General features: G+C 51.7%; 2 protein-coding genes across 4 annotated transcripts; one reads left to right on the top strand and one right to left on the bottom strand.

Annotated features, from left to right (window-relative positions):
* Positions 1–2: 2 nt before the first annotated feature.
* LOC110481260 (NACHT, LRR and PYD domains-containing protein 3) lies at positions 3–8,159 on the bottom strand. The gene is given in 8 exon segments (XM_077784297.1): positions 3–243; positions 409–579; positions 704–877; positions 1,089–1,259; positions 1,508–1,636; positions 2,160–3,849; positions 7,889–7,934; positions 7,936–8,159. Coding segments are annotated over 8 exon segments (2,736 nt in total). The 5' UTR covers positions 8,089–8,159; the 3' UTR covers positions 3–41.
* Positions 7,348–25,020, top strand: CEND1 (cell cycle exit and neuronal differentiation 1). Of its 3 annotated transcripts, none has more exons than XM_021549772.2 (2): positions 7,348–7,468; positions 16,852–25,020. In XM_021549772.2, the coding sequence occupies exon 2, from the start codon at positions 17,019–17,021 to the stop codon at positions 17,409–17,411; it is 393 nt and encodes a 130-aa protein (XP_021405447.1). In that variant the 5' UTR covers positions 7,348–7,468; positions 16,852–17,018; the 3' UTR covers positions 17,412–25,020. The 3 variants fall into 3 exon arrangements, with proteins under 3 accessions (XP_021405447.1, XP_021405449.1, XP_021405448.1); XM_021549774.3 differs by lacking the exon at positions 7,348–7,468 and adding an exon at positions 7,485–7,603; XM_021549773.3 differs by lacking the exon at positions 7,348–7,468 and adding an exon at positions 8,743–8,920.
* Positions 25,021–26,615: the final 1,595 nt, after the last annotated feature.

Here is a 26,615-nt window from a genome sequence, read left to right as displayed (position 1 = left end):
AGCTGGGCTGGGAAGGGCTCTGGTTGTTGGAAGGACTTTTCCTAAAGGAGGGGAGGTCTCCTGAAGGAGGGGAGCGCCTTCCTGCCCCCCGGCAGCAGCCCGCGGTGGCAGGGCAGCCGGGCCATGGCCCCTGGCTGCGGCACGTCGTGCTCCAGGAGGCTCCCGATCTTCAGGGCGGGCTGCAGAGCCCGGAGGGCGTCCAGGTCCTGCAGCAGGGCCTGGCTGAAGCCGTCCGTGCTCAGCCTGGGCGTGGAGGAGGCAGGAGAAGAGGAGAAGGTGCTGGAGCTTGTTGGGAGGGACGTGCTGACCCACTCCGGACGCCGCTGCGGCCCTGCCTGTCCCGCAGCCTCGGCTGCCCGGCTCGGGAATGCCGGGCACGGAAGGGAAGGTGGCAGGGCCCTCACTCACCCCAGGCTCCTCAGCGGGCAGGCGGGATGCCGGAGCTGCTGGCAGAGCTGCAGGACGCCGTGGGCTCCCAGCTCGTTGTCACTCAGGTCCAGGCAGGTGAGACGGGGCCCCTGCAGCAGCCGCGCAGCCAGGGCTGGGCAGGACGCGCCCGACAGCCGGCAGCTGCCCAGCCTGTGGGAGCGAGGGAAACAGGGAAGGAGGGCTTTGGCCTCTGCGTGCTCGGCTGCTCCAGGTGGGAAGGAGAAAGCTCTGGATAGGTAGGAAGGAGCATTGGCCCATCCTGCAGCCTCTTTACCGCAATGTCTGTAGCGGGCAGGCGCAGTGCTGGAGCCCCTCACAGAGCAGCTCCACGCCGGTGTCACGCAGATCCTCGCTGAAGGACAAATCCAGCTCCTCCAGGCAGGTGTTAGTACCCAGCACAGCAGCGAGGTCCTCACAGCTGGCACTGGTGATGCGGGAATACCGCAGCCTGATGGGAACCCCCGGGAAAACCCTCAGAGACTCCTGAGTGCCTTCACTGCCATCCCACCATGGTGACAGTCTCCACCCTTGTGCCACAACCTTGGCGTTCCTTGCCTTGGAAATGTGGGACAGAGGCACGATGCCACCCCAGGGGACCCTTTGGCATGCCTCCCGAGCTCTCAGGTCTTAGATGCCTGGGAGATTCTGGAGGTGCTCACCGCAGGATGCGCAGGCGGCTGCCCGGAGTCCGCAGCCCCTCACAGAGGAGGCGCACGCCACTGTCACCCAGAGAGCTGTCAGCCACCTCCAGGTGGGCCAGTCCCGGGTTCTCCGCCAGCAGCGCTGCCAGCTCCGCACAGCAGCTCTCAGACAGCCGGCACCACTGCAGCCTGCGGGAGAGCACGGAGAATGGGGGTCAACACACCTCACCTGTCCTGGCTGCTCACCTGCCCACCAAACCTGAGGGACAACACCCACCCTCAGGTACAGAGGGTCTGACCTCTTACTGGCTGCTTGCCATTGTGCCTGGAGAGCAGCAGGGCAGCACCAATCCTCTCGCCCCCTGCACTGTGGTTCAGGTGTGCCCACCCGCACCCCGGATCCCAGCCCCGGTTTGGGCTCTATGTGTGTCTCTCACCGGAGCACCTGCAGGGCGCTGTCCCGGTGCCGCAGAGCCCGGCAGAGCAGGTGGATGGGGCAGGGCATCTCCTCTCGCCGCCGCACGACGAGGGCACCGGGATGTCCTCCGCCTCCTGAGACTCCAGAGCTGCAGGGTGACAGAGCCGCAGGGCACGCGCAGCTCTCAGTGGTGCTGGCAGCTCCCGGTTCTGACACCAGCACACAACCCCCCCACCCCGAGCAGAGCCTCCAGCTCCTCTGGAGGGACCTTTGTGGCTTTGGAGGTGGGAAGGGCCTCGAGCATTGCTGCTGGAGCCACCGGGGGAGATATAAAGTAAGTCATGGGGTGCACTTAACATTCCAGCACCAGGGATCTCCCTTTGTGAGGGAGAAAGGTGACACGGGAAGCCAGAGTGACAGCTGGGCACAGGCGGGCCTGGCTAGGTCGAGCCAAGAACTCCACCACCACCAATCCCACAGTGGGCAGCGGATGGAGGAGCACATGTGTTCCTTATTCTCCCCAGGAATAAGTAAATTCTCCACTGAGGAGCCAAACATCCAGGGAAAGGCCAAGCTGGTGTTCAGTGGGGAGGAGATGAATCATCCTTTGGGGCAGAGAAAGAAATCTTTTGCAGCTCTGGGTCATTAAAGCAAAGAGGAGAAGGACTTACCAAGGCACTGATGCATCCAGCTCTGCCTCAGGATCCTGCCAGTGGAAGAAGCATCCCTGGAGAGTGATGGAGCCCAGCCCAGCCCAGTGTTGGATGCAGAAGTAAAGAGCCATCTGGTCGTACAGGGTCAGCTTGGTGTCGTGCAAGTCCAGGTCAGTGAAGTGACCCAATGCACTTTGTGCAAAGCTCTTCTCGTTCATCTCAAACAAGAAGTGGAAAGTGTCCATCTCTGAAATCTTCAGTGCTTGGCTAGGGTGGGAGAGGCCTCTGTGCCTCCCCTGAAGCCACTCCAGCAGCTCTTCTCTGGCTCGTGGTGAAATTCTGCACCCAAAGGTCTTGTCCATGTACTCCATGGATTTCTGGCTGACCAGACCAAAGAGGAATTGCACTATTACATTCAAATCCTTTCTGGACTTGTAGCTTTCTAACAATTTATTTACATCCTTCTCAAGCTTCCCCGAGCTGCTGACTGTTTCCCCATCATCCTCCAGAACATAAAACAGTGCTGCAAAAAACTCCTGGAGGTGCAGGTGGGTGAAGGCATAGACACTCCCATTGTCTTCTCCTTTTCTTGGGATCCTTTCATTGAGGAAGTAGGGGAGAAGACCTGGCTGGTCCAAGCCATAGTCCTTGATTTCCTTCTCCTCAAAGAGCACCTTGTGCTTCCAGATACCCTCAGCAGCCAAGGAGCAAAGCTGGAGTAGGAACTGCTGGAGGACCTGTGGGTTGTCCCTGCCCCTGTGCTTCAGTAACTGGGAGAGGTAGAACACTGTCATCCCTGTGGTGGCTTTGGAGCACTCAAGGAGGTTTTTCTTCCCACAAAGCTCTTGTTCAAGGATGGTGCAGATGGTCCAGCTCATGATAGGGATGACACACAAGCTATAGAGGATCTCGTTGCCTCTGACAAACCTGAAGGCCACATCTGCTTTGCTGGGGTTCTCAAAATATCGGTGGAAATACTCCTTCCTCCTGGCTGCTGAAAATCCCTGTATCTCCATGTAATACTCACCCTTCAGGCACTGCCTCAGGCTTCCAAGCGCCGTTGGCCTCATGGTGATGAGCAAAGAGGCTTTGGGGAGCACAGTCTTTTTCAATAAGCTCATGAAGGTGAGCTCCAGTGGCTTCACTTCCCTAGGATCAGAGCTCAGCTCAGCTTCGGGCTGAACCAAGGAAAAGCCCAGGGCCTCGAAACCATCAAAAATGAACAGGATCTTCTTCTGGTCATCCAGGATCTTGCCAGTTGCCATTTGCATATCAGGACAGCATTGTGAAACCAGGTCTGCCACGCTGGCTTCTATGGGAAGGGCGATGGCTTTGCAGTCAATGCAGAAGACAAAGTCAAACTGTGTGTGGAGTGTCCCTTCTCTCCACTCCACCATCACCTTCCTGACCATCATTGTCTTCCCCATCCCTGGGGCTCCCACCAGCACCACGACCTGCGGGGTTTGCCCGTCTCCGCCGGGTTCAAACAGCGCGGTGGTGGTGGCGGCTCCTCCGCTGCCGGCGCTGGCACATCCCTGGCCGGTTCCCACGGCTCCATCCTTGGCTCTGTGCTTGCTCCAAGGCTCCCTGGTGATGGTCAGCGGGGTGAAGCGGCTGTGGAAGGACAGGCTCTCCCTGGGACAGGCACCCAGCTCCCTGTCCTGGCGGGACTCCCAGCCCATGTGCTCTCTGCTGTCCCACCTGTGCTCTGTGCCGAGAGGAGCAGGGTCAGTCCCCAGCCCAGACATTCCCCACCAGCCCACCTGTGCTTCCAGCACACCAGCAGCTGCTTATTTCAATGCTCAGTTCTTTCCTAAGACTGGCTGGGGCACTAGGGACACAATTTGTGAGGATTTGGGGACTCTGGTAGGTTGGGCATTCTCCTTCCAGGTCCTGATCCTGATCTATCAGCCCTTGTTTTATCATCCTCATCCACCTGGGAGCAAATGCAACTGCCCGGGGCTGCCTGCAGCTTCTGACTCAGAGGACATAGGGGCTGTCAGCTTCCAGGGGACAAAGGCACTGTCCTTGGGCTCCTGAGCACAGATCTCCGGAGAGATATCCTTAATCCCCACCCCAGGAAGAAAGAATATGCCAAGCTGGCTGCCAGAGCACTGGGTGAGCTTTAAGGTCACTTCCAACCCAAACCATTCTGTGATTTTAAACAATGCATTTATCGAGGAATTACAAGCCCATGTCATTCACAGCAAGGATGAGCTGCCTGGACAGAGCTGGTGACCCTGACCCCAGAACAGCTTCAACAAGGAGTGCCCAGGACTGAACTCAAGCCCATGCCAGCTGGTGGGGAGGCTTCAGGTGAGGCTGCTCAGCAGTCCAGGCTATTAATAGTATCCCAGGGGGAGCAGGGCTTGGATTTTCACTGCAAGGACTTCCTGCTGCCAGGGAAACCCACCTTGGCTGCTGCAGCAAGTCATTCCACTGTGAGAAATGTCCTTCATCCTGCTGTCCCGGGAGTTTGAGGTACGGACAAACGGTGCTGCCTGAAGGGCCACAAGGTTTTGCTGCTGCGTGGCTTTTTCCCCCCCTCTCCAGCCGTGGGTGGGTTGTAACTGGAGCTCTAGGGAGGAAGAGAGGCTCCTTTAGGATCTTTGGATGCTCAGGGATGAAAGGGGTGTGACCTGTGCTGTGACCTGCTCTCCTGGTTTGCCTGCTCCAGTTTATGAACAGGGTACCTCTGTCTGGATTAGGAGGGGGTGACCCTCTTGCTGACTTTATTTTCTGTGAATGATGATTTTCTTTCCATTATGGAAAAAAAAAAAGCTTCAGGATGATGTGTTTAGTAAAGCAGCCTGTGAAGGATACTGGAGAAGGGGGAAAGGATGTCTTAAGGCACACTGGGAGTTTAAGGACTCCTTATGGACTTCTTATTTCCCTGCTCAGAGCCAGATATCACACTGTCCCTCCTGCTTACAGGATGTCAAATAATTCTGGTGACAACTGTTTATCTCTAAAGGAAATCGTCTCGAGCGTGTCAGGGGAGATTTAGACTGAATATTGGGGAAGATTTCTTCACTGAAAGGGTTGTCCAGTCCTGGTACAGCTGCCCAGGGCAGTGATGGGGTCCCCATCCCGGGAGGGATTTAAAAGCCATGTGGATGTGGCACTTGGGGAGTGGAACAGTAATGGCCTTAGGCAGTGCTGGGGAATGTTTGATCCTGATAACCTCAGAGGGTTCCAACAATTCCATGAGTCTATGTTCATTCCCATGGATGCTGCTGCCACCAACATTCCCCTGTGGGTTTTGCAGGCAGGAGCTCCCCAGGAGCCAGGGCTGTCCTTATCCCTGCTAACTCCTCCTGGGAGGTGCTGTGAGCTGAGGGGGAGGGGGCAATTCCAGCAGCACCGTTTCTAAAGGTTTCCCACTCCTTCTGACCTTGAAAAAGCCATTTTCACCTTGCTGTGTCTCAGCCAGGGTTGCTGCTTGCTGTGCCTGCACTGTGTTAGGGGGGATGTGACTCTGCCACGGGGAGATGGGGGAAGTGTATTGTTTTTACAGCTTTTCCTTCGCTTCCCTTTTCCTACCTCAGTAAAAAAAAAAAAGTTTACATTCAGAATTTAAATATAACATGAATCCCGGTCCAAGGCATGTGAGAGCATCACGTGGGGCTGTTTATCTCCTAAGGCAGAGGCAGAGTGTGTGAACATAAGGAAACCACTGCCAGAACCCCTCATCCAGGCTCTGGGGACAAGACCCTGAGGTTTCCACTTGCAGGAGGCTCCCTCCCTCCTCCTGCCACCTTGAGGATATTCCTGCCTGATACAGAAATAGCAAAGAGATTTTGCTAGGGAAGTGGCAGTTTGGGGGTGTCACCTGCATTAAACTGTGGATTTCCACCAGCTTTGCAGGAATTCAGCCCCTCTGCTGCTGTCATTAGATCAGCAGATCTGGGAGGCGTTAGGAAGGGGAAGCAGCTGTTTGGAGCCATGGAAAGGTCCTGGCTGTGCCTGGCACAAGTCTCTGAAAGAGCAGGGAGTGCTGGCACTGCTGGGACCAGACAGGGAACAGAGGGAACATCAGCATCAGCCACAGCTAATCCTGTCTGTGCCAGCCTGTCTGAGCCAAGCTGGCTCCTGGAGCCAAGCATTATAGAAGAAATAACCTTGCTCATCCCTGCCTCGAGGGGCTGTGGGTAGCTACATCCCAAAGCAGCCCCTGGAAGCACAGCATGTTCTGGGAGATTTGGGTTCTTGCCTCCAGCCCCTCACTCTGCAGCTCTCTTCAAACACAGGCAGGATTTTTCTTTGCAGTGGGATTTAAACAACCTGTGTATTTTTTTAGACATGACATGCACCTGGCTGGGCACTGGTGGGTGGTTGGTGGGTCCTGAGTAGCTGATGGAGGCAGATGGGCAAGTAGCACACAGCCCGATTTGTTCTGAAATAAGGGCTAAAAGAGCTCCAGATAATCCCAGAACCTGCTGAGGTTTGGGATACAGCAGGAAGTGACACAGGGATGGGAATTTGAATGGGAACCTGTACCTGGTTGGAGGGGTGAGGCTGTAACAGAGAGGGCTCTTTGCTTTTAGCTGATGAGGAGGAGGAAGAGGATGAGGAAGAGGTGGGTGTGTCTGGCAGTGCCTGGCTGGCTGACAGCACTCTGCAGTGGGACTGGGCTGTGTGCCCAGCTCTGGTCTGGGAAGGGGTGTCAAACAAGGAGCAGTCTGGGGAGAAGGGAAGCAGAGCTGGCACAGAACTACCCCAAGGTGCAGTATTTCAGTGTCCTCTCTGCACTGTGCAGAGCTTCTCCTTGGCAAGTCAGTTTTATATTCCTTAACTCACTGCCAGGGACTGTCTCAGTTGGAAATGCCTTATCCTGATGGGGGGGAGGCTCATACTCCTGTTGCCTGTGGTCTACACAGAGGCATCCCAATTTTCAGGCTGGCCTGCTCCAGGTATTTTTCCCCGTGTGTCCTCCCCACTTCGTTGCTGTGTTTCAAGTAATTGCTGCAAATCCAGGCAGGATTTGGAGGACAAACAAATGGAGCAGCAGAGGGGTCAGCGCCGCAGGGACAACCCTGAACTGCTGAGCCAGCTCAGCCCCAAAAGACAGAGGATGTGGAGATGCAGCTGGGCTGCCTTTACCACCCTGCGGCCCCACCTTGGCATCCTGCCCCTCCAGATCCCAGCCCTTCCCTTTGGATTGGAGCGCCCTCTCCCCCCCTCCCTGCTCTCCATCTTCATGCAGTCTGCAGAGGTGCATTGTGGGAAACTCCCAAGTTTCCCCCCCCCTCTCTGCCTGCCTCCCTCCCTCCTCTCTGCGCAAGAGCCAGCTCCCAAGGTGTGACTCGTCCGGCCGGAGGACAGAGGTAAGGTATGCCGCTGGGATATGGGGCGCGGGATGGAAGAGCCGGGGATCCCGGCTCCGGGACGTGCGGATGTCCTGCGCAGGGTGACAAAGAGAAATGCAGACGTGGAGCGTGGAGAAACGCGACCTGCCCAAGGTGAGTGTGCACCTCCTGCAGCCGCCCGGGATGCAGGCCGGGGGCTGCCACACCGGCTGCCTCTGGAGCCGGCACCCCACAGCTTTCCCCGTAAGAGGCAGAAAGTGCCTTTTGGACCCCAGACAAGGAGCACGGTGAGGATGGCCGGCCCCGAGGGGCTCCCTGCCCGTCCCAGCTCCCATGTTTTGCTCCCTGAAGGTCAGGCAGCCACGGAAAATGTTTCTGCTAATGCACGGGTGCCTCCTGCCCGCTTCCTGCCCGCAGCTTCCTGCTGCCTGCACGTACCTGCAGCCTCCGCCGCCTTTGCGGGCTGTGCCGCCCAGCCCGAGCGGAGCCTTTCCGCCCGATCCGAGCCGGGCCGGGCCAAGGAGAGGCCCTGGATGCCGCAGCAGCGCTCCGGAGGCAGGAGGGCGCCGGGCACGGGGAAGCGGAGCCGGCCATGTGCCGGAAACAGGGCTGCTGGGAGGGAGGAGGGGAAGCAGCATCCCGGGCTAAGCCCCTCCAGCCTTGGCAGCAGAGCTGCTGCGCCTCCCTGGAAGGTTTTGAGCGGTTTTCCAGCTGCTTTCCCTCTCCCATCTGTATGGACGGTGGGATTTCTTTGCCTTTTGCTCTGCCTGGATGGATTGAATGACTCTTACTTAATTCTGTCGGTCCTGAGGCAGGAGGGAAGCAGGAACAGCCGGCAGCTTGGTTTAGTCTTCACCTTTTCCCAGGAAAGGAGGTTTTGTTGGGCACGGAGAGTTTGATATCAATTAGGGGGTGTATCCTTTGATTTGACCCTGGGCTTGTGCTAGAGAGGAGCTCACAAAGGGAAATCTGCCCCCAAAAAAACCCAACAGAGAGAAAAATGGCAGAAGCAATAGTGCCTGTTTTAAGGGAGAATATTGCAGTGAAGGAGCGGGAGAGGGGTGGATACCAGACCAGGCCTCCTGAGTCACGGTGGGGGCTTCCAGGGAGGGAAAGCTTTGGGAATGTCTCAGGCTCTTCAGTCTGATGTCCCTGCTCTCTGCACATCCATGTGCATCCCTGTGATGTGTTCTGGCAGGGACCTGTTGATTTGATCCTGCTTACTTCTCTGTCCCTCTGGTGGCTTCTGGGAAGGTGCAAAGGGGAAAAGAAGAGGATTTAAAAAATTGAATAGAGGTCAGGCTGGCAGAACTTGGGCATTGGGACAAGAGGAGGAAACCTCCCAGCCGCAGCCCCGTTTTCCTGGGTGGGGCTTGGGCAGGATGCCGTCAGGAGAGGGAGGATGGACTATGCCGGATTAAGCTCCCTGCTTCGTTTCAGGACTGACCTCCAAAAGTCTGACCTTCACAGGTTTGACCTTCAGTGTTTTCCATCCGTCCTTTCTCAGCCACGGTGCCCAACACCAACATCTAACCCTGTGATATTGTGGTGGGATGGGGGAAGAAATCCCAATTCTCCCCTAAAAGTGCATTTTCATCCCACTGCATCTGTCCCCTCCCCTGGCAGGCTGCTGGGATGTGGGGCTGGAGAACACCCTGGCGCATCATCCCCATCCTGGATCAGGTGTTGGGGCTGGCAGATGGGGCGGAGGGGGGGGATGGAGCTCCCTGAGCAGGGATTTCCATGCTCAAGGAGATTTGGCCATCCTTTCCCAGATGCTTTCCAGCTTTTTGCTGGGAAGGAGAGTGCCCTGGTGTTGCTGCACAAGGTAAAGGATGGGTTTTACCCCAGAGTGTGGGAGCCTCCCTGGAAGGGCTCTGCCTTGTGTGGAATTGGCCCCTTGTCTGCCTGCAGTGGCTTCTTAGATTTCAGCTGCAGAGCAACAGTTTTCAGGCTGATGTCTGCAAATCCAGGGGCTGCCAGGTTCCAGACCCAGCTCTGCATGTGAGGAATTGCTTCCAGAATCTTTCTGCTGGCCCCAGCTGAGCCACAAAGGGGGTGATGCTGCATCAGGCAGAAGGGATGGATTTAGGATGCCCATAAAGTGGGGAGGGAAGTTGAATTTGCTGCTGCTTCCTGCAGTGGTTGAGGCTATTTCACTGTGTCACATATATCTCTCATCTATTTTTGCTTGTGGTTATTGAATTTGGGATACAGGACTGGGAGGAAGACACCTTAATAGCAAAATCTGTGAGAAAGGGAGTCAGCCTTCTGAAGCTGGGGACTGGCTCATGGTTACTTGGGGAGCAGCACCTAAATTTGGAAGGATCTGCCCTCTTCCCAAAGACTTTTCCCAAGTGCTAGCAGACCCGGGGTAAGGAGCAGGGCGTTGTGGTGGGAAGGAATGAGTGTTCACCATTTTACAAGAGTCAGAGAATGTTTGCTGGCCTTGTCACATTATCCCTGAGCTGGCACCGTGGATCCAGAGCTGAGCAGGGAACCAAGACAAGCCCCATGGCCCCAGCCAGGGTGTTGCTGGAATTAAATTTTTGGCTCTGGGAGGGCTGGAAAAACATTATAAAGAAATTAACTGAGTGTGTCTGCAAAAGTCAAAACATGAGGAGTTGCCCAGGGTAGGGTTCAGGATGTACCCAGTTCCTGTGAGTTGTCACACTGATGGGTTAAGGCTCCAGGATTCCTGTTGCTGCAGTGTCTCCAAAAGTGTTCCCCATTATTGCTCCAGTGCTTTGATCCAGTGTCCTGACAAATAGCTGCCATGGAAAAAAAAGAAGTCATCCTGGTTTAGGAGCCTTTCCTTTGTGCCCTGAATTTCTGTCTCGGACTGAGTGATGCCCAGCCCTGCCAGGGAGAGGCTCAAGATCTAACACCTCGTGGTTTTTGAACGGTAAAAGCTACAGTTTTCCTCTGCTACAAAAAAAAGGAACTATTGAGAGGAAAAGAGAAATCAATTTTGTGTCTGACGGGGGTTCAAACCCAAGATTAAAGTGAGATTAGCACAGCGAATTGAGGTGCTCTGAACTCTGCTTTAGAGGCTTGGGGGACTTTGTTGAGACCCTGCGGAACCAGGCTTTGCAGGAGGGTATTTCCAACCCAGCCTCAGCAATGTATTTCCAGGTTCTGTTGAATTCTAGAAATGATTTTGCTGTAAGATGTGTCTGGGAGTGCAAACTGTATGGGGGAGGCTGGTGGCACTTGAGGGGCCTTTCTAGGTGTGACTTCTCTTGCTGACAGCAGGCCAGGACTGTGCCAGCTGTGACTCAGTGCCCACCCCTAGGGAGTCAGTCGGAGCACGTGGCTGCAGACAAAATCTTTTCTCTCCCACGACTGCTTGGCAGTGCCTGGTTTTTGCTGTGCATGTGGCTGTGTACAAACAGGGTGTCTTACCAGGGTAGGTTGGAGCATTGTTTTTGGTTAAACCCCTCCAAAAATGCACAGGTTGAGCCCCTGGCAGGAGTGTGGTGTGTCTGCAATGCTGCCTCCATCTCTGAGATAATAAAATGTCTGCCACGTCCATCCCAGGAGCTCTTTGGGGACAGGATGTGTGTGGCTTGCAGAGGTGACACTCAGCTCAGAGCTTGTCATCTGCAGAGGTTGTGGTGTAGAAAAAGACCATATATGTCCTGCTCCTGGGCTCTTTCTGGTGGGGAGGCTGAAGTGCTGTGTCACCTGTGTGGGCAGCATGGCTGGGCAGGCTCCGGAGAGAACACTGGCAACGGTGTCACACCTCTGTGCAGCTGGTGGCCCAGGGTCTGCATTCCAGAGCCCTTCCCTTTGCAAATGGAGGGCAAAGCTGCCTTTGCTGGGCTACAGGAACCCATCCTGTTCCCACACCTCACCTTGGTGCCAGGTACAATGCAATCTCTGAGTGTGGATGCCTTGCCAAGCCTGGAGAGAGGGGATGTGGCTTGGTGGCACTGGGAATGAGAAGGGGGGTCCTGGCCATACTCTGGGGGCTGTGGGGGTGGCAGGTACAGATTTCTGGTCACTGCCAGCACCAGCTGGATGAGTGAGGAGCATGCTGGGGTTCAGAGCAGCTGCAGGAATTGCCGCAGCCATGGAGCAGAGGCTTGGCTGGCAGATCTCCCCCCATGGCAGCGATTTGAGGCTGCTGCCACTGCTAAACTACTTCCAGCATCTGACACCCTCCATAACAAGATTCAAAGGACTTGTTTGAGAGAGAAATGTTTAATCCAGGGGTGGGGGGAGGGATATGGGGAGTAACAAACAACAGATTGGGAAAAGGATTCATAAATATCTCATCAGAGTGAAGTGGGTCACCAGTGTTTGCTGTGACTTGGTGCTGCTGTCTCTGAGGGCTGGATTTGGGAGGGCTGGGAAGCACAGCAGGCTCCTGTACAGTCTGTCCCTGGTTGTGCAGCACCGAGTCCTTTCAGAAGCATCTGTGACAAGTGACTCTGCTGGCGTGGGGTTTGCGTTGCGTTGTGTCACGTTTGCCGTGCATTGCGTCAGGAGCTGGGGGCTGAAATAGCCTGGAAGGGAGCTAAAAATCCTCCTTGGGGAGCTGCTCATGGCAGCTGAGAGAACACAAGCTCCTTATGTAAAGCTGCCTTAATATTTATGGTAATATCAGAGGCGGTGCATTACCTCACCCATCTTTGCTGCCCTTCTTGGGCCATGGGGAAAGGCTTAGTCACTACTCTGCCGACCTTCACCTGGGTGCTTGCTTGGCATCTACCTGCCTTTAATTCATTTATTCCCCCAGCAGCTGGGAAAAAGGGAGAAATGCTGCTTTTCCCCATTGGGAATGGGGGGTTGAAGCACCGGGAATGCTGCTCAGTTGCAGGAGGGGACTGGACACAAATCCCTCCAGGCCTGACAGATCACTCTATGTGTGACAGAGGGGACAGTCCCAAAGGACAGGGTGGTTCAAGCTGCATTCCTTAGGGATTAGACGAGAAGGTGGAGGAGAGTGGGATGGTGAGAGTGCTGGGAAATGAGCTCCCTCTGCTGCACCAGAGCCACCTTTGGTGCCGGCTGGTGTTTCCTTAGGGAGAGCAGGGGTCTGTCTGTCCTGTGCATGAGGGGATGAGTGCCTTTCTTCCAAACAGGCAGGAGTGACAAAGAAGGGAAGAGTAGATTAGGGGATGAGGGGGAGGGTTTGAAGATAAAGTGTTTTGTGTCATCTCTGGCTTTTTCTGCACAGCATTGCTCCTGGTCAGATATGGTCAGTAGCTATTTTCAAGATGTATGTTTCCAACTGGAGGACACTTGGAGTCTAGGGATGGACCTTTGTTTCAGGATAAATCCTGATGCACAGCCCCACCAACAACACTGTTAAATCCTTCCTTGCTGCCAGTTCAGTGTGGCAGTCAAGGACCTGATGGAAATGCCTTGTTTTTCATGGCAGAGGAAAAAACCCTGTGGATGAGCTTCCCACTGCACCCCAGACCCTGGAGCAGCTCCTCCATCTTGCAAAGTGCCTGACTTTTCCTTCCAAATGGAAGCAGTAGGGGAGGACAAGAGGATTTGGAGATGGGATGGGGCTGGTGTCTGCAGAGGGAAGGGGCCATCCTGATGGAGCTGTGCTGTGTCACAGATTTGGAGATGGGATGGGGCTGGTGTCTGCAGAGGGAAGGGGCCATCCTGATGGAGCTGTGCTGTGGCAGAGCTTAGCAATGACTCATCCGCTGCGCTCGGTGCAGGATTGATGCAGCTTTCATCTGTGCAAAGAGGAGACAGATGAATAGATGTGTTTGGTGATTTGCTGGGATTTGAGGCAGGAAAAGTGCCCTTCAGGGAGCAAGGGAAGCTGTTCCTCTGCTGGCCTGTTGCTCTGGCGGAGGGCAGCTTGTTGCGCTGGGTGAATCCGACTGCACTGACCTTGAGAGCATCCCAGGGGAGCTGTGGCGTTTGTGTGCCAATCTTTGCAGCAGCAGCAGCAATTTGGAAGGCTTTCCTTTTCCTCCTTTATCATCCCTGGTTTTATTATGCCAGCTCCCTCTTCCCAGCCTGGGAAAGAGCTGGTTAGTTGCTGGCAATGAGAACCTTCCAGAAAGGGCACTGATTGTTAAACAGAAATAGCATGGAGTGGGGAAAAGGGAGAGAATGAAGCCTGTCTCCCACAAAATCTTACTCCCAATTGCTGCTGCCTGTGTGTGTAGGAGGCAGAGAGGGAGCTGGAAGGGGGAGGAATGGGTAGACAGGCAGAGACAGCAGCTGACAAGAGAAAAGGGAGGAATAAAAAGATGTAAGGAGCTATAAAAAAGAAAGCAAAGGTAGGAAAATGTGTCATTAGTGAAAAACTTGGTGTGATGGAATGAGGGAAGAGGAAGAGACAAAGGAATGGAGGGAACCCTTATATGCAGGCTTAATTTTTTGAAGTGAGGAAAGCACCTCTTTCTTCAGTCTGGAGGAGACGGAGGTGCTTAAAGATGAGCCCATGGCCATACCCTTGGAAGTACAGGATGGAGAGGAGAGATGATTCCCAAGGTAGGGAGCTAGGAGCTCACAGAAGTGGGCTAAGTACTGGGATGGAAGAGGATGTGCTGCTAAGGGTACCCAGGAGCCAGGCCAGAGGGTCTGGCGAGGTGCTGGGTGATCCTGTGGCTACTTGCAGTGATGGAAAACCAGAGACAAAAGCCCTTTTGTGTGGGCACTTAAGAACTGCCGACATTGATTTTTGGCTTAGTTTGGTTTCTACATCTTTTAAAACCTTTTCTAAGCTGCATGATGGGTTTGTGTTGCTTTTAGTGGAAATGCACTTAGAATCAGGAAATTCTGTTTGTGGCAATGCAAGGCATGGTGGCAGGACAAAGCTCCTGGCTCCATGGCTCCAAGCAAAACCAGCTTTCATGCCCCCAGGAATCTGGATCAGTGAGATGGATGAACCTTGAGGTGCCTGGGCTGTGCAGGGTCCCCATTTCTCAGCAAAAAGGTGAGTTTTCCCCCTCTGATTTACCTCACGATCTCCATAGGCTGCACATGGGGAAGGAGCAGAAGTTTAATGCTTGGTCCATGTGCTGTAACCATGCGAATGTCAGTGTGTGAGTGGCCCAGTTAATTGATATCAAAACAACAAAGAAGGTAAGTTAATATTTATGCCATGATTAATCTGACTCTCCCTGCTTTAACCTCTAAGCCCACTTCAGCTGTGGGCTCTATTTACTATTTCTTTGTGTCTCATTGTACCAGATTAAAAAAAAAAAAAAAAAAGGATAAACTGGTCCCAAACCAGAGGAGCAGAGTCCTGGAAGGGACTGTGTGCAGCCTCAGCTCTGGATTTATGTAGGACTTGTGCTGACAGAGTAGTATGGATACTCTTTGGAAAAGATGAGGCAGGTGATACCTACAGAAGTATTACAGAATGAGCACTGAGAGGAAAATATTCTTGCACTTGGCCAGGCCCTTGTTTCCCTCCCACGCCCTAAGCCACAGTGAGGCCCAAAGCTGGGTGAGTATCCGGGGTGGTGTTTGTGTGGTACAGGATGCCCACTTATCTGATACATGCTCAGCAAGCCGTGAGAGAGGCACAGTTTGGGCTTTCCAAAAGAGTTTACTAGGGAATACAAGCAATGCCCAGCCGCAGTCAATGAGAAATACAGGATTTTAAAGTCACCCAGCCTAGTGCAGTGTGAGGAGCTGGGCTGGAAGTCCTTGTGGGTCCCTTCCAACTTAGGATATTCTGTGAGAGTTGTGGAATTCCATGATTTTGGTGCTGCAGTTCCCACAGTCTGCTCCAGCTGACTGGCACTGGAGCAGCTGGTGTCCACCAAGCAATGGCTGGCAGGGGAGAGCAGAGGAGGGAGGTGTTTCCATCTTGGGAACTAAGGTGTTGCTCAGCTTTGCTCTAGTCCCAAACGTGGCATTTCTGTGAGATTTCCTCCATTCCTGCCTAAATAGAGATGAAAGCCACATGTTTATCAGCTTCTTTCCCAGAAGAATCAGCAGCACACATCATTGCTGCAGTCCTGGGACTTCATTCCTGTCATTAGAGGAGTGATCTGCCCTCTGAGCTGCTGTGGAAGGAACCTTTGCTGGCTGAGGTTTTTGAGGAGCCTCTTCAGCTCTCAATCCAGACAATGAGCTCTGATTTCACTTAGCAGGCAGAAAGCTCCTGGCAGCCCTGAAGGTCAGCAGGGAGCCAGCAATGCTGGCAGCTCAGATCTGATGCTGCCTCCTGGTTACTCTTTATTTCCCAAGCTCAGAGCTGATGTGGTGCTGAACTGCCAGAGCCTGCTGGCAAAATGCCCAATGCATTGTCCTCTTCTCCCATCACATGGAAGTGCAGCCACAGGAGCTCCATCCTCAGCTCACCCAGCCCTACCAGGTTTGTGGGGTGAGGCTGTTGTGGTAGTTTTACTTCCCCTCAAAGCCCACTTTGTCCCTTTGCTGAATTCCCGTGGTACAGCTGTGCTGTTCACCACTTCCACCTGTTGCCTGGGGAAGATAGACCCAGCTGATCACCAGCATCCTGTTTGGCTCCATGGGCAAGTCCAGCAAACCCTGAGAGGAGATGACAGGACTGAGACATCTCTATCACCAGGAGATCCAGCTCTGCAGTAAATCCGAGCAGTCATTTTTCTGTTTTGCACCAGCCTGAGGATCTGGCACTTTGTTTTGCTGTTGCTCTACCAAAATGCTAGTAGAAATAATCTTTTTATCTCTGATACCTGTAAGAACTGAGGAAGTAATTCTGGTTTCCTGCAGTACCCATCTGGAGGGAGAGTATCACACAGGATCTCATATTAACTGCTTCTAAAATGGATCTCTGGATAGTCCTGCCAAAGGAAGCCTGGAGGGTGAGACAGGCAGGGAGGATCTATCCATCTGCTTTCCCATGGAACAAAGTGTTCTCTCCTTACCCAGAAGGAATTGAAAGGGTGAGCAAAGGCAAAGTAAGGTTTATTTGGTTGGATGGTTGGATGTGAGTTTGTCATTGCTGGCAAATGGCTTCACACACACAGTACAGGATGGACTTGGACTAGGGATGCCCAGAAGTGGCAGTCATAGATGACAGTAAGTCCAACTTGTTTGATGTTCCTGTTTGATATTAGGGAAAAAATCCTTCCCTGTGAGGGTGCTGAGGCCCTGGCACACATTGACCAGAGAAGCTGTGGCTGTCCCATCCCTGGAAATGTCAAAGGCCAGGCTGTATAGGGCTTGGAGCCCTCTGGTCCAGTGGAAGGTGACATGATCAAGGTGAGTTTTAAGGTCCCTTCCAACCCAGGCCATTCTCTGCTTCTGTGATTGTTACAGGCACAGAGCCTGTAGTAAATGCTTTGAATTGAGATCACAATTCTGAAAGAAGGAGCCAACAGCTTTCCAGTTCCTTTCTGTCCTCCTCCGTCACCTCCAGGCAGAGAAATGCTGGCTTGCTCTGCCCTGTCACTCACCTCTCCTTGTTCTGCTTCCCTCTCCAGGTGCTGTACCATGTCCAGGTAGGACACTGCCAGCGTAACAGGCGTCCCAAGACAACCGCTCCCAGGCCTTGAGCTCAGGTGGCTCCTCTGCTTCCTGCAGCAGCCAGGCAAGGGAGAAGAGCTGGGATAGCCCCACGTATCCAGTCGCTGCCCTCTGCACTCCTAGGATGGATTCCAAAGGCAACGTCCGAAGTGGAAACAAACCTGACGCCAAGGCCGCCAGCTCCGGGAAGCCAGAAAAACCCAACCCTGCGCCTGCCACCAATGCAGACAAGAAGGAGGCCCCCAAAGAGCAGCCTGCTCCTGCCACGGCCACCAAGAAGGCAGGCGGGGACGCCGCCATCGCCAACAACCACAGCAACCTGAAACCCAGCCCCGCCGCCACGGAGACGCAGGAGGCCAGCGGCCAGTCCCCTGACTCTGACCACAAGGGAAACAGCTCCGAGGAGTCACCGGGCAGCTTCTTCGACAACATGAAGCCCTTGATCATCGTCGGAGGAGTGGCAGTGGCCGCGCTGGCTGTGATTGTGGGAGTGGCATTCCTAGCCCGGAAAAAATGAAGACCGAGACGGGGTGGGGATGAGAAACCCAGCCCAGCTGTACAGCTCCTTTTGAGACAAATGCATGCAGAGAAATTCTATACATAGCTATATATATAGAGAGCGAGCTAGATAGGTCAACAACAAACACCAACTGCAACTCCAGGGTCTTGTTCAAGACAACTGTGCCAGTCTGACCCGCTGTGGGTAACTCCATGCACTCAGTGTGTTCTTTCATGTAATATATCTTGGCTTATACCGCTGTGTATAGATTACAGCTTCTCCTGATCTGTGTAAATGACGGTGTCCCCTCCCCTCCCCTGCTGTCCTCCCTGGGAGACGCCCCCCCTCCCCCGCCCCTTGCAGTCCCGTTTTCAAGTCCAAAGTGTTCTACGTCCCATTTGGAGTCCCAATTTGTGTTTTGGTTTCTGTTTGGTTCTGTTTTAACTTGGGCTGTGGTAAAGAAGATGGAAGGGGAGCGCTAAGGCCTGGCTTTCCTGTCATGCTGGGCTGGGGGTGTTTTCTCAGCCCCCCCTGGGACAAGGGAAGCACAGGGGCAGTGGCTGGGAAGAGGCAGCTCCCTGACCCAACAGCCATCCCTAGTCGGTGTCTGTGTATCTGCCCCTCATCATCCCACCTTGGAACACCCGCCTGGGAAGTGCTCCGGAGGAACCAGGGCGGCTGCAGTGTGGCAGAGCCAAGTGTGAGCCTGGGATGTCACATCAGGTCACTCTTCTGGCTGAGCTGCCAGTGGGACAGTGACCAGAGGGGCTGTGCTGTGGCCCAGAGAAGTCCCATTGCAGCCTTCAGGATCCCAGGGCTCGCCAGGGTCAAGTGGGCAGCATTTGGAATAGAGAGACTTTGTTTTGGATCTAGTATTTCCTAAAGTTAGGCTGGGCTTTGCAGGGTGCTGTGGGCTCAGTCCAAGCTCCCTCGAGGTTGGCTGGACTATGTGAGTTCATTTTTTTGGGATTTGGATAAGGATTTCACTGGATTTTTTTTCCCCACTGAAGCCTGTGGTCTCTCAGCACATGGGAAGACAGGAAAAGGGGGAGACATGAGCTGGTGTTAGGGGCAGAGAGGACCTGGGGCCCCATGAGAGTAACACTGACCTACCTGCTTTATGCCAGAGAAATCCCTTTCAAGGGCACTGGAGTCTGTCCTGGGTGGATTTCTTACCTCCCTCTTGTGACAGTAGTAGTAGGGATTTGTAACTCATGCCACACTTTGGAAATGGAAACAATTCCCAGCCCTCGGGAGCAGCCTGACTTCATGGGTGAGTACCTTGGCTCTAAAGCCACACTTTGTGAGGGGGAGGAGAGAGGGTGTTTAGTGCTTTGGCCGATGCTCAGCACTAAACAGTGAGAGGCGAGGAGTTCTGCCTCTGAAAACTTCCATTAGGGTTTTCTTGGCTGCTGCAAAACAGCCAAGTTATAAAAACCCCTTACATTTTGGGTTTAAGTTGGGTCAGAGATTAGATGAGGTCCAATGGGAACTTGGCAGCAGCCACAGGGGCTGTGACAGTGGGGTGAGTTCTGTTACAGAGCCCATTGTGCACTTTTAACTGGGATGGATGGATGGATGGATGGATGGATGGATGGAGGAATTCAGGGGCTGCAGGGACAGAGGGAGGTGTGCATTCCTCAGGTGCTGCCTGTGCAGTGTCTGCCCCTGGCACAGTCCCTGGACGGGCCAGTGAGGAGGTATAACCTGACCTGGCAATTCTTCTCTTGGCTTGTGCCTGTATTATTTACCTCCAAATCTGACCTGCTGAATGCACATGGTCTTGGAATGCACAGCTGCTCCTATGGTGAACTCAGAAAACTATTCCCAAAGGTGTATGGCCTCTGGGAATATCAATCACTGTGTCCTGGTGCAGCTGGAAGTTAATGCCTCCACCTTTGCCAGCACAAAGACAGGAGCAGGCATGGTGGGCTCACAGGAGTTTTGGGAAGCAGGGCTACAGCTCCAGGTGAGATCCTGGTAGCCTAAAACACTCTTGGCATGAGCTGTGGATGTGTTCCCAGCAGCAGTGTGTCACAGCCTGGGGAAAGGTTAAGCAGAAAGATCTTCCTGTCCCCTCAGAAGTGCAACTTTGCAGGGGAATTTTAACAGGGAGTTTTGCTTACATTGCTCAGAGGGAAGGGAAATCACCCCCTCCTACTCTGGTTCATGTTTTGCCAAATAGGGTAATGATTTTCAGACAGTGAGTTCAGTATTCAAGAGATGTTTCTACCTTTCCTGCCCCCTCCCTCCCTCTCAGCTCTGGCCTAGGATTGTTTTTAGAAGTGTGTGACATTAGGCACAGCATCTATCTATTCTGCCCTGACCAGCGTAGATAGATTGGTGAGGGAAGTTAAGCACCTGCTCCACTTGAGTCTCCAGTTTTTCTAAAATGTTTTTATTTTCTTTTCTTCACCTTTGGCAACAGAAGAGGGGAAAAAACAGTTCCCAGCTAATGGCCTTAACCTTTTCTCCATCTCCGAGCCCCGCCTGCCCTTAGAGCACTCGGATGCAAGGCCACCAATTTCATCCAGAAGCACCACAGAGGTGGTGATGGGGCTGCAGCTCCTCATCAGGGCATGTTGCTCATTAGAGCCCTCCCAGCTCGGCAAACCTGGTATGTTCTGTTTGTAAGGGGCTTTTGAACAAGGTCTTTCCTGTTCCCAAGGGATTTTCCACTTCCTGTGATCACTTAAGAGTCTGCTGTCGAGGTTCAGCTCCCGGAACCCACCTCTTTGGCAGTTTGGTTTGGAAAAAACCCGTCTGTGTCTGTGTGTGTGTGCCTTGAAGCACATCCTATGTGTGTGTGTGTGTGTGTGTGTGTGTGTGTACAAACCTTCGTGTTGCATTGCTGCAGTCTGGGAGGGGGAGAGAGTCCAAGCTGGAGATGCCCCTTCCTTCCTTCCCTGCATTCACATTAAGTGTCCATGATGTCTTTTCTGTGCCATTCCCACTATGCCATGCAGCTCCTCAATTCCTTTTTGGTCCTGGTTTCTCCTCAGTGCAAGGAATGTCTGGCTGATGAAGTGCTGAGTGTGTGGTGTGCTTGGAGCCCTGAGCCCCTGCTCCCCAGTCATGTGGGCTCTTTGCTTTAAAATGAGGCACTTTTAGACTATCCTGGACTGTGCTCCAGCGCTTTTCCAAGTGTGGGTCTAGTGTTGAAGTGGGCAGATCCAGCGTAGATGCCCCAGCGCGCCGCAGCCCTGACTTGCAAACAGCTCCTGTCCTGCCTTACCGTTCCAGGCTGTGCAGTGCTTTCCTTCTGAGCCAAAAATGTCCAGCGAGCACCAGGCCAAGGGAGCAATCCCCCTCTCTCAGCCTCAGATCTGTCGAAGCAGAAGGCTTTAATGACTGACCTCGCTGTGCTAAATAAATAGTTGTCTTTTCTCGTACTGAGCACACGCCGTTATTTGCTTGATGTCCTTCTTTGTGTGGTTTTTGTGGTATGAAGTCCTTCCAGTGACATCTCCATGGGGACAGTGAATTAACATTTAAAACTAATCAGAGTCTGTGCTTGGGGTTTGAAGAGATCTAGATTGCTAGTTTACTTTTTTATCAAGTTGATAAATTAAATATTGGCAAAACTGGTTTCAGACCTTTCTGCTTATCACCAAAACTCTCGACTGAATCACTGCACCCAATCTCAATCTCTTTTTAGGGAATCATAAATTTTAGTTGAATATAAAGATGTCATTTTGCTGTCTTGGACAACTCAGTAGAAGGTTTTTGCTGCTTCTATTTTAAGAGAGATGAAATGGATTATGCTTCTGCTTCCTCTTCCTACTGATTTAATACCCTGTAGATAAGTCCTGTTATTCCTAACAGTGCTGCAGTGGGATGAAAACAAATCTGGCAGCCGGGGAATTATGCAGCAGCATTTTTGGGAGGGTAAGAATGCATTCTTGTTTGCCTGTGGCTCACTTAAAACACTCAACAGTCACTTGGCCTGAAGCATTTCTTAGGGGGCTGGATGATAAATTAAGCATCCATTTGTGTCTCTGATGGTCTAGAGTTTGAAGGTTGAGCCATAGAATACTGAAAACAAGGGGAATTTTTCCATTGGCTTTACCATGCTCCAGCCTTTGAGTTCTTGTTGGCACCAGGGATATGATCACAGGTCATCATAAAATCATCTCAATTACACATTTGTTTTTCAATTGATACAAATGTTCCTTAGGCTCAGCGTAAGGGAAGTCTGTTCTCTGAGGCAGCCCTGCTTATGCTGGTATCAGGATTTGTGTATGAACAACAGCAGTGTAACCAAAAACTCCTGGAGCTGGTGAGAGATGATTTATGCCTTAAAATATTCCCTACTTTTCTTGGAAATGTTACTGGTGTTTAGAATTCAGCGGCCTTCTAACTATTCTTAGAATTGGTTGAAAATAACAGTGCTGAAGATTAGAGAGGAAAATTATTCTTCAAGAAATAAACCAAAAAAGGAAGGCAATGAAAAAATATGTTTGAAAGGTGAAATTCTTGGAATTTCAATCAGCTCCATGGAAAGCTTCGAGTCAGTGAAGATTCTGAGAGGGTACAAGGAACAGAGCAGAGAAGTGGAGAGAAAAAGCACTATTTAATTATCTTAATAGCTTTGGTAAGGACATCCTAACTTTTATATCCTCTTCCCCCCTTTTTTCTTCCTCAGAAAAAGGCAAAAATGATGAGCTCTGGTGCCATGCAAATTAACCTCTGCTAATTGCCTTTCCAGATGAATTCCTGCTGGCTCTGTGCAATGTTAAAGGGTTAGAAAAATACCTGAAGTTTTCTATAACCAACCTTGCATGATTCAGGGGAATTGCCAGGGCATCAGGAGGGGCTGTATTCTCTTTTCACGTTGTGACAAGGACTGCAAAAGCAGCCTGCTTGCACTTCCATCCTCCTGGTCTAGCCTTCATGCTGGAGCAGGAATGCTGATTCCCTTCCCAGGCCTTGCAGCCTCACATCCCATTCATGAGCTGGCTGCAGTTCTGCTGCACAGGTCGGGCACTTCCTGCCACAAAGAGGAATTGACTTTGATCTGGAACATAACAGTTCTGTATTCCAATAAATTCTCCCTGTTGGACATTGGAATTGGGAATATTTCCTGCTATTTACACTGGAGGTATTTGGTCCTTTACTCTTTTGGGGAGAAATCTGCTGATGCTGAGGATTTGTTGGCACATTTTGGGTCTTATGAGTGACACTTAGCTGACAGCTCCAAAAAGCCTTGGAGCCTGTGCCCCTATCCAGCAACCCTCAGGGGGTTTAATCCACTGAATAAGGTGGATTTATGATTACTTCTTCCTCTTCTTTTTGAGACCATCAGTCCAGCCCTTTAACCTGCTTTCCTTTTAAATTCCCTAATTCCTGGGATGTCAGTTCACACCAGGTCTTCAGCTGCTACAAACTGTGGCATTCAATTGGTTTCTGATCTGATCATTGCTTGTTCTTTCCTCCTTCTTTGGCCACTGCACTGTATTCCCTTTTCTTTCCCTGCTTTCTTCCTGAGCAGCTCTGCAGATGTGGCCTCTCCGTAGCCCAAAGCTGGGGAAGATTTTGGGTTGTCTAAGGCAGGTGTTAGGTGGGTCCCCCAAAAATACAGGCAGTGCTGGGCCCCCAGACTGTATCACATCAGAGAATGTGTGGAGCTTTGATCTACCCTCACCTTTGAGGGTCTAAGTCTGCAAGAGGCTGAGTGCTTGTCTGCCACAGGATTTGTAATGGATGAAAAATCCCCAGAAAGGTCCCTTCTCGTCCTTCCCTGTCAGTCAGGTGTAAGGTGTTCTGGCTGCTTGAGAGGGGCTGACATGGTGTGAGCACAGACTGTACTTGGCTGCAGCCAGAGCTCCCTCAGCCCTCTGGAGCACCAAAAACAGAGGGAAAAAAGAAGTTTTGAAGTTGAGGACATGTACTTCTGCTGGCCTGGAAGGATCAGCTGTTGTGTCAGGGGTGAGGGTGCAGGAAGTGCAAGGATTGTCTCATTTCAATGAGCTGATCAGGTGTCACTCGGTGATAGGGAACTGTGGGATGTCCAGGCCTCTAAAATTCACATTTAATTTGATTGACCATAATAGGTCTCAAAATCCTGTGAGAGATCAGAGCCTTTGGCTTTCCAAATTCATGAGTTTGGATCTACCTTCTGCTATAGCTTTGCTGCCTCCTCTGGATAGTATGTGCTCTGATATGCAGTGGTCTGGACTCGTGCCCTCTTTGATGCTCTTCAAATTAAATAGATTTTTTTTTTTTTTTTTGCTGGAAAGCATAACATGGGTTAAACAGGCTTTGGACTGGCTGTTCTCATTTCTCTTCTGGTTGTTCCCAGCTTGCAATTTGCAAAGAGTTCCATCACTTTTCCATTTCCCAGCTTCAGTACAGCATCCCAAGCATGAATGTACAGATTCTTTCTGTCTGTGTGATGATGCTGCAACACCAAAGGTCCCACCAGGACAAGAGGAATCTTAAATCACCTTTCCATCAGTCATGTCCTGCATCATATCCCTGGTTCTGCCATGGCTGCTTCAAGCAGCCAAGCTTCTGGGGCAAGTTGATAAGAACAAGGGTGCCACACAATTTTGTTTGGTTAAAAACCAACCAACCAACCAACATGGGAATAATTTGGCTTTACTGAGTTTTGAGCAGCCCTTCATAACCCTGGTGCCTTTTCCCAGGACTGTTTCAACTGAAGCCTTTAAAAGTTGCAGTTTCACCTCCCCAGGAAACCAACTCTCTTCCAGTGGTATGTGCAGGCTGGCTATCAGTTTGTGGAGGAACTAAAATTTTAGGAAGGGAACTTGAAGGTCAGATTACAGGGGATTTTTATTTTGTTTTTGGTTTGTTTGGATTCTGTTACTTCTCCAGGGACTGATCCAAAGCCCTCGGAAGTCAGACTGAAATGCCTGCTGTTCCTTTGGAAGCCTCAGGCACCTTTCCAAGGATGTCGGTGGGTTTTGAGTCAGCTCCTGGGTGTGTTTTCCAAACGATAGGAATTTTCCAAGTGACACCTTGATTTCTTCCCTGTACAACCAGACCTGCTTGTCACTTACACACCTGTGTTTAACATACAGGTTTGGGGTTTTTTTTTGCTCTCAGAAACAATATGCTGCTAGACACATTTCCTGGAGGGAAATGGACACCTACCTACACACAAAGCTATCCAGCTAATTTATACCTTGTTGAATTTATAATCTTGTCTATGCTTCTATGGACACTTTGTATGGGCTGCAGCTCAAATCCTAAAATAGTCAAGAATTTTTTCCTTTCCCATATAGTATTCTATTTACTTTGACTTTGAAAACAAAAAAAGCGTATAAATGCAATAATGCAGGTAGACTAGAAATACTAGATTGAAAATTTAAAGTAGTTTAGCTTGTCCCATTGTGACTGACAGTGTTGTATGACACCCAACGCTGTACCCTGACATTTTCCAGGCTTTCTCCGTAGCTGAATCTAGTATTAGCTTTGGAAACCCATTGTGTGAGTGGTGGGTGGATGGGTTGGAATCGTGTGCTCTCTACACACTGTATGTTACTCACATCACAAGCTGTATGGCCACTCCATATGCTGTGAAACTGTAAATGATTCCCAAATACACCTGTAACTCTTACCAGGATTGTGAGAAATAAACTATATATAGATATATATACACACACATAGAGAGATTGTATAATTCCTCCTCCCGTGAGCATCTTCGTGTACCTGGGGCTGTGAGTGGAACCTGCTGTGCCCCCTCTGGACGTTGTCTGGAGAAAGCTGTGGCTGCCCCATCCCTGGACATGTCCAAGGCCAGGGTGGACGGTGCTTGGAGCAACCTGGGATAGTGGAAGGTGTCCCTGCCCATGGCAAGGGGTGGAACAAGGTGAGCTTTAAGTCCCCTTCCAACCCAACCCATTCTATGATTCCTGGATTCTATGTCCGTGTTTCCCAAAGGCTCAATGTTTTCTAGGTGATCCCACTGAGAACTGTGAGAAAAGGCAATTCCTGCCCCAAATAAACTCCAGCCTGCCCAGGGAAAGCAGGCAGAGGATGATTATTGTCATTCCCAGATAGGAACTAAATTGAATTGTAGATTTACCCACAGACATGGGAAACATTTGTGATCCCAGAGATTCCCTGTCCTCCAGGCTGGTCTCCAGCCTATTGTTTGCTGTGACCTTTCTCCTGCCATATCTCTCCTGCTGATTTTCTGGTTTTGTTTCTAAGATGGCCTGGGAATACCTCCCAGACAAACCATCCCCTGAGCACTGGGTGATGCCTGTGGGGTCCCTGTGCACGGATTCCCTCCAGGCTCTCGGAGGGGAGGAGGGTTTTGGCAGCATGTGTCGCCGCACAGGGTTGATGTTATATTACACCAGCTCCAATCAGGGTCCCGACAGAAGCCTGCAGGCTTTCAAAAATTAATTTCCTAAGAACTGGGCAGAAAAATCCTGTAAATTCCACAGGGTCAGGAAAAAGGGCATCCTTCAGCTGCAACAGTGTAATCATCTGAGGGTTTTGCTGCAGAAACACAGCTGGGGACTCGAGTTTTAGTTTGTCTTGACAGGATCAGGAGATCAAATAAGTTCTTATTTTCTGAGTGGGAATGCTGGAGTTGAGAGGCTGGGATGGGATGGATGGGGACCTGACTCTCCCACTGGCCCCAGTCAGGGTGTGTGGAATTGCACATGCCTGGGGCAGTGTAGGGAGGATGGGAAGAGCTGATGGAGCAGGAGTTGGACAGCACTGTCCTTTGTGTTTGTTTAAAAAGCTCTGGAGTCACAAGCAGAGAATGAGGACCATAAATGTGATGCTCTGTGATATAAAGGCTGAGGCTGCTGGAGTGGCACTAAATCCCAGAGTACCCCACACAACAGCGAAACTGAATAGTGAATGAGATGCTTTTTTTCCCTTTTTGAAAAGAATTTTCTGGTATCTAAACTGGAGTGGTGAGGAACATCCAGATTAACCAGCCTACAGATTCAGAATAGCTCTGGAGAGAAAAGGAGATGGATAGATGATTGAAGAGATGGACAACGCGGTACAAGCTACATTTCCTTTAGGAAACCAGGCTAGAAATTAAGCCCTTTCCAATAAACAAAAAAAGCCAATAGCAGAATTGTGCTGTCTTTATTTTACACCTTCCATTTTATAATGGCATTGTGTCTGTAACACACCCGCAACCAGCAAGGGATAAACCTATTAAATTCACGCAGGGATAACAGATGTAAACCCAGAAATGGCTCAGTGAGGTTTACAAAAGCGGGGAGA

This window comes from Lonchura striata, chromosome 6, assembly GCF_046129695.1.
Source record: "Lonchura striata isolate bLonStr1 chromosome 6, bLonStr1.mat, whole genome shotgun sequence".
NCBI lineage: Eukaryota > Metazoa > Chordata > Aves > Passeriformes > Estrildidae > Lonchura > Lonchura striata.
This window is presented reverse-complemented; position numbering and strand designations above follow the sequence as displayed.